This window comes from Elephantulus edwardii, unplaced genomic scaffold, assembly GCF_000299155.1.
Source record: "Elephantulus edwardii isolate Elephantulus edwardi_28Jun2011 unplaced genomic scaffold, EleEdw1.0 scaffold00041, whole genome shotgun sequence".
Classification (NCBI taxonomy): Eukaryota; Metazoa; Chordata; class Mammalia; order Macroscelidea; family Macroscelididae; genus Elephantulus; species Elephantulus edwardii.
Genome location: NW_006399791.1, coordinates 311,071 through 318,155, shown reverse-complemented (window position 1 = coordinate 318,155; position 7,085 = coordinate 311,071). Strand labels below are relative to the sequence as shown.

General features: G+C 46.8%; 1 protein-coding gene across 1 annotated transcript in view; it reads right to left on the bottom strand.

The window, feature by feature from the left end:
- Nucleotides 1-7,085, bottom strand: part of ARNT2 (aryl-hydrocarbon receptor nuclear translocator 2) — a 197,412-nt gene that overhangs the window by 11,469 nt on the left and 178,858 nt on the right. The window contains exons 15-17 of the mRNA XM_006885116.1: nucleotides 4,908-5,007; nucleotides 2,851-2,989; nucleotides 2,028-2,193 (exon numbers count right to left, since the gene is read on the bottom strand). Of these exons, the coding sequence (XP_006885178.1) occupies nucleotides 2,028-2,193; nucleotides 2,851-2,989; nucleotides 4,908-5,007 (405 nt within the window). The remainder of the gene's footprint in view (nucleotides 1-2,027; nucleotides 2,194-2,850; nucleotides 2,990-4,907; nucleotides 5,008-7,085) is intronic.

Sequence of the window (7,085 nt, the reverse complement as noted above, 5' to 3'; positions counted from 1 at the left end):
CCTTCTCCACCTGACTTTGGAGACTGCACTCACACACTGGATTGTCCCAGTGTCCTTCTCCACCTGACTTTGGAGGCTGCACCCACACACACTGGATTGCCCTGCTGCCCTTCTCCGATTACCCATCAGCTTCTGTCTCAATCTCTGGCCTGCTACCTTTTCAGGGCTGAGACAGAGTCTCTCCCCTCTACTCTTGCAGTGCTTGGCCTGGTGCTCATCAGTGTGAGTGAGCTCTGTCAGCCCAGATGGGTCGCCTCTGTTCTGTCAAATTGGCAAAGCCCATATTCCAGAGGAGAGCAGCGAGTGGTCTGAGCATTCCCAGGGGATGAATGAAGAAAAAGAGTGTGCGTTCACACTTGGGAGAAGAGGAGGGTCTCCTGGGACTGAAAGACGGAAAGGGTGATTATTCTGCTCAAAGTGCCTGATTTGACAAGACTCCTTCCTGTGCAAGGGCCCATGCTTCCAAACGGAGCTTTACTTACTAATAAAATAAGGATGTTTAAAGGCTGAACATGAGAATATGTTACAAGCAACCTGATTCAAGGCTGGAGAGACAGACACAGCTGAGGAAATGCTGTACCCCAAGACCCCTGGCTGAAGGATGTCTTGTTATCAGTAGCGAAGGCAGGCAAGGAGGTGGGGCTGGGCCAAGAATGCCACGCTACGTGCTAGGGATATGCAGTGTTTTGAGAAAGGCTGACAGTCTGATAGCTTAAATGAAAGCTTTTAACTTGCTCAAGAGAAATTGAGATGCTTGGGCTTGGTTTCTGATGGGCTGAGAATGATCACTTCTGCAGAGAAATGCCCACACGCCCCCTACGGGATGTCATTAATGGTAGCAATGCGAAGAAATGGGCCCCACCTGGGCCTCCCTCATCACAGGGCCTTGGCTGGCCCTCCTTACTGGAAATGGGTCCCTGCCCCAGGACACGCTGGGCTTCAACAGACAAACAAGTGTGAGAATGGCAAGGCCTCCTGGAAGATCCATAGGGGTGGGAGGTGGGAGGTGGAATTTAATCCTTTATGGGCTGATGTTTGTTAACTAAGCTAAGAAAGATGTTCTTCCATAGGAGAGCACCCCTATTTAAATATTAAGAAAGGACAGAGAAGTTTACAATGTTTATTTACAAAAACCTGTCATCTCTGTGATTATTTTCCAATTACTTTGAAATGCAATTACAGGGAGGAGGGGTTGGGAGGGGGGGGAAAGTGCAACAATGAATGAATGGAAGTCCAGAGTCTCTTTAAATTTTCATTGAAATTAATACTAAATTAAAAAAAAAAAACAACAAAAACAAATGAAATACAATTACAGTTTTTTGACTCAGGGGACGAACCTGAAAGTCCTTGTCAGCTGCCACAAAGGGTTCAAAAATCACACTCGTTTAGAGCTAAGAATTTTAAACATTTTTTCCACGTGTTTGTTCGCCATCTGAATGTCTTCTTATCAGACATGTCATTACCAAATATTTTTTCCCAGTCTGTGGCTTTCCTTTTTACCCTGCTGGAAAAGTTTTTTTGATGTACATGGGGATTTGATTCTTAGAAGGTCCCATTCATCTATTTTATCCTCTACTGGTTGTAGGTTTTCCCCACAGAAGTGATTCACACACTGATAACATTTTATTTGAACTGAATTATCTGGATGAATGACTCAATATCTTACTCTGTATACATACATAAAAAGAAGCGTATAACTCCTAGAACAACAGGAATTTCTGAACATAATAATTTTTAGATAAAATTGGCATGAATTTCTACATATTATAAACTTATACGTAAACAAAATTTTTTAAAAAATTATTTTTATTTTTTTTAAAAATCACACCCACGTGTTGGGACGGTCACTTGTCCTCAAAGGTTAAGTCTTAAAAGACCAGGGACCCAGTGTGCTGTAAACGCCAGGAGCTTCATTGTGACCAGCAAGAACAGAGGCTCTCAGGGACCTCCCAACCTTCTCCCTGAGTTCTGAGAGCTGGTGGGCTGAACCCCAGACCCAGGACTTCCGTCCCTCCTTCCCTACTTACCAAACCCGGGAGTCCTGTTGGCCAGGCTGGAGTAGGCATTCCCACTTGGCGAGGAGGTAGCTGGGCTAGAGAGAGGACTGTAGGAAGATGGGTCAGCGGGGTAGGTGTGGCTTGTTCCAATCCCAAAAGGAGATGACTGAGTCTTGCTGGATTGAGATGGGATTTGCTAAAACCAGGAAAAAGGGCAGCAGCTGAAGCCTCCATTCTGACTCAGTTGCAGCTGCTTTCACCAGGAAAGGAGGCAGTGACTACAGCAGCTTGAAGTCAACGCAAACGACTCGTGGTCTTGGCTGATTGTCCCAGGCCCCTAGCATGAGCCCAGTGTTTGGGGATGATACACAAACTCTAGGACTTGGATCTTGGACCTTTGGGTCTGACTGAAGTAACCCAACCTAGGGATTCTGGTTTCAAGGTCACAGAAGCCTTAACACTATAAATACAAAGAATTCCCTCAGCTCAGTCAGAACACACTCTCAAAACGGCCTGGGAGAAGAAGAGGACAGGTGGCAGAGATGCCTATTTCCATCCACTCCCGGACCAGTGTAGTGAGGGACTAATTCCAAATAGATACTTGGGCCCCTTGAGTGAGGTTTCCCAGGTCAAGGCTGTGAAGAGATGGGTGCGGATATCAGATGTGGTAAGACTGTGGGAAGAATCTGCTCTAATGGGCCCTTGAATGGCCAGTGCTCTGAGCATCCAGCTATTGCTGGGAAGTCACCTATGGCTTCAAGCATGGCCCCTCCTTGGAGTTTAGCCCCAGAGAAAATACAGAAGGGCGGCACCTCTTGGCACCTGCAGGCAGTACCTTCCCAGAAACCCATACCTGTCCAGGAAAAGGCGGGCGGCTCCCTGTCCACGCCACCTGACTCTGGTTTAGCTGCCGGGAGATCTGAGACATGTTCTGGCTTGTTGATGAAGAGGACTGGATATCATTCACCCCAGGTACATGGACCACGGAGGAGCTGGGAGAACAGAGTTCATGAGCCCTGATTAACACTGTGCTTTGGCTGGATGAACCCTCAAGTCCAGTCTGCTGGGCTGGTACCTCATCCGGGCCACCTGCCTGTTGCCCCTGTCCTCATGGCTGCACATGGCCTTCCTTCACTGCCTCCTGAAATTGCCATACCTTCCCAAGTGGTCCTGAGCCCATTTCTAATTAACTGCCTCATTTTCCCCACAGGGGTCTCTCTGTACTCCCCCAACTTGAGCTCTGAGCCTACCCTTGGGAACCATTTGCTCTCAATAGATAGTTTGGCTCCTATGAAGAGAGAAGCTACTTAGAATAAATGCCAGGCTTGGTGTTCACGTAGCCCTCTGTGCTCTAGTTAATTTGTTCCTCTGGGGTGCCTGCGAGCCTTATGGATTCTGGGACAGGATGCGGGCTGCCGGGTAGAGAGTTGTGAACAGAAATAAAAACCGCCAGGGGGAACCTGCTGGGGCGGCTCACGCTTGCTCCCCCAAGCATGCTCTGTTTTCCTCTCCCTCTTCTCATCAGTTCATCTTGAATTTAATCTCACCAGCCTTTATTAGGTGCCTGCTGTGTGCATCATACCACACTTAGTGGGCTCTGTGTGCACTTTTAGAGGCTCAGACCTGACATTCGCCTCCGTTCCTAAGTATTCGTGGCAATGTGGGCTGCTCTGTGAGATCTCCCTGGCTGTGTCGACTACACAGTGAACTCATGAAAATCTGGGAGGTGAGGAAGACTTGCATTTTGTTTCAGGCCTTTTCTGCCTCTCTGGGATGAGCTTGGCGTGAGTCAGGCAGGCAGGAGTGAGGCTAACCACAGAAAGTTTTGGAGGGAGGTGGACTTTCAGCCAGGTTCTGAAAATCAGACAGCCCACAGAAAAGATGGAGAGCTTTCAGAATCAAGCTGTAACTCCCCCCCCCATGCTATCTAATCCTTCCTAAAATAGAGATGAACAGCTGCATAATGAATTTAGTTGATCACATAATGGGAAACATCTTTCTGACTTCCTAAAATCAATTCCTCACTTAACACTTCCTTTCCCTTTCTCCTTCCTGATGAACTAATAAGGTATTTTCTGCTTTGCTGTTTTCTATGGGGCACTCAGCTCTCTTTGTCCAGACTCTATGGCAGTGATAAGATACAGCTGTTGCACTGCGGGCGTGCCCTGGCTGAAACACATGGCTTCTTCTGGGTCAAGGGCAAGATCTCTTATCCACTGCCCACCATGAGCCTCAGAATAGACAGGAAGCAGCCAAGGTCAGCAACCCAGCTGAAGGAGTCGACCTAAGGATGTGGCTCAGAGCCATCTATGACCAAGCTGGACATCAGAGACAGTCACCCCCATACCAAGCCCACCTCATCCTACAGATTTACAGGGCACTCTGCACATTTCAAATTCCCAGACTTGAGGCTGCACAATTACTTTCATCCATCCATCCACCTCACAGACTATTTAGTAAGCAGCTTCACCCTGTCAGGTTCCACACAGACAGGGCACCTCCTGGTGCTTTATCAAGTGTTCCTGGCTCTGTCCAATCTGGGTCATGATTGGAGGCCAGTTCTCTCCCTTGTCTCTGTGGGCACTTGTACAAAGCACTGTGGCTAGCATCCTTCACAGCACAGTGTCACTGATACTAAGTCTACTGTAACTCATCAAAGTCTCAGAGAACAATCGAGCCACCCAAGTCAACCTGGCCCGAGGCAGGCAGGACCAGCACCTCTAATGTTTACCATCAAAGTCTCAGAGGACAACTGAGCCACCCAAGTCAGGCTAGCCTGAGGCCTGTGGGACTAGCTTTTCTAATGTCTACCTTTGAACACAGAGCACTGAGCTCTGAGGCCACAGCATTCCCTAAGGAGCAAGTCTCTTCCCTCCTGGCCTCCGCCACTTCCCCCTCACCAGCACCTACCTGAAGGCCTTCCCCGAGTGTCCTGGGGGGAATGGGCTTCCTTGGGAGTAGATCTGCTGGGTGCCTGCTGCAGAAGCTGAGCTCATCATTTTCTTGTCCGCTAGGAAAGTCAGAGAGGAACACACGTGAGGCTCCCTGTTCTAAGAGGAGGTTAGGGTGAGGGCAGCCCCTGCCTGTAAGTCTCCTCCACCCTCCCTGCACCACAGTCAACTTTCCTGGGTCTTCCTGACCCCTGAGAGCACCAGGCTGTGGTGTCATGATTCCCACATTAGGGTAGTGCTGCCTGAAAGCCAGTCTCCCCACCTCCCATCCCTGAGGAAGTTATCCACATGAACAATATATAACTGGATGCTGTAAAGCAGCCCCCTTGCTCAAGAAGACCCCGTGCACAATGGAATGAAATATTGCCTACTTCTCCACAGTCCTAATTGTGATCCACAGGGTTCCACTGAGTTTTTAAATTGATCACCAGGCCTTTCTTCCTAGTCTGAGTCTGAATGCACCATTTCAAGCCACTGAGCACCACAGCAGCATGCGAGCCTCCACTGACACACAGGTAGTGGCTGCACTCAAGGTGCACCGGCAGGACTCAACTGGACCCTGGTCTTTCAAACAGAAGGTGGGACGTCTACCTGTTAAAAAGTACTGCACCCACAGATTATATACTCCAAGCAAACAGATTCCTGGGTAACGATAGTCATTCTAATTCACCCTGAAACCCAGCATGTGATGTGATACTAGAAGTCTAAAATGAGGACCCCATTGTATCCTTGTCATTTTACTGTGGTATTTTTAATATTAAAATTTGCCACTTTAACTATTTTTAAGTGTACAATTCAGTAGCGTCAAGTATGTTCACACTGTTATCCAGCTTCCATTAATACTATTTCCCAAATATCTTCATTACATCAAATTGAAACTGTACCCATCGTCCCAACTCCAGGAGCTGGTAATCTCTAACCTATTTCCTGTCTCCATGTATTTGCCCATTCTAGTGTTTCAGATAAGTGGGATTGTGTCTTTTTTTGTGACTGACTTATTTCATTCAGCATAATGTTTCAAAAAGGTCCATCCATGTCATAGTGGGTATCTAAACTTCATTTCTCCCTATGGTTGAATAATATTAACAAACACCCCCCCACACACACACACCCCATATTAGGGAGCTCTGGAGGCCTAGTGGCAAGAAGCTGCACTGTAACTCTGAAGGCATATAGTTTGAGGCCACCAGCTGCTCCGTGGGAGGATGGATAATCTCCTTCCATGTGATTAACTGCCTCTGAAAATCCGCCAGAGGGTCAGCTATGGGTTGGTTCTGACTTGATGGTACACAAATAAAGTTGTTGTTAATATATATACATGCACTTACACACACAATATATATAATATACACTGTATGTGTATATATATATATATAATATACACTGTATGTGTATATATATATATATAATATACACTGTATGTGTATGTATATATATATATATATATATATATATATAATAAAACACTATATATTGCACTAAATATATCACACTATATACCATGGACGGCTAGGAGAACAAACAGGTTTGTCCTGGAGAGGGTGAAGCCAGAATGCTCCTTGGAGTCAAGGATTCTGAAGCTTCATGTGACATACTTTGGGCATGTTGCAAGGAGGTACTGGTCCTTGTAGAGGGACATCATGTTTGGGAGAGTGGAGGAACGGCACAGGAGAGGAAGACCTTTGATGAGATGGATCGATTCTGTGAGTGGAGTGGTGAGACAGTGAGGTTGGCACAGGAAGGAATGGCATTTAGGGCTCTTGTACATAGGGTCGCTATGAGTCATAGGAGATTCAATGGCACATAACAATGATAATAACAATGCTTTGGTGGCCCAGTGGTAAGAAGCTGTGCTAAAGTCGTGGTTCAAAGCCACCAGCTGCTCCGCAGGAGAAGGATCGGCAATCTCCTCCCTCGCAATTAACTGCCTCTGAAAACGCGCCGGAGGGTCAACTATTGGTCATTTCTGACTCGATGGCACAGAACAACAACAAACAACATATATATACACACACATGCTACATTATTTGTATGTATGTATATATATATGAAGATTGCACTGGAGCGCAGAGAAGCCAAAGCACAAGGAAGAATTCAAGATACTAAAGAGCTGAACAGAAGATTCCAAAAGGCTGCT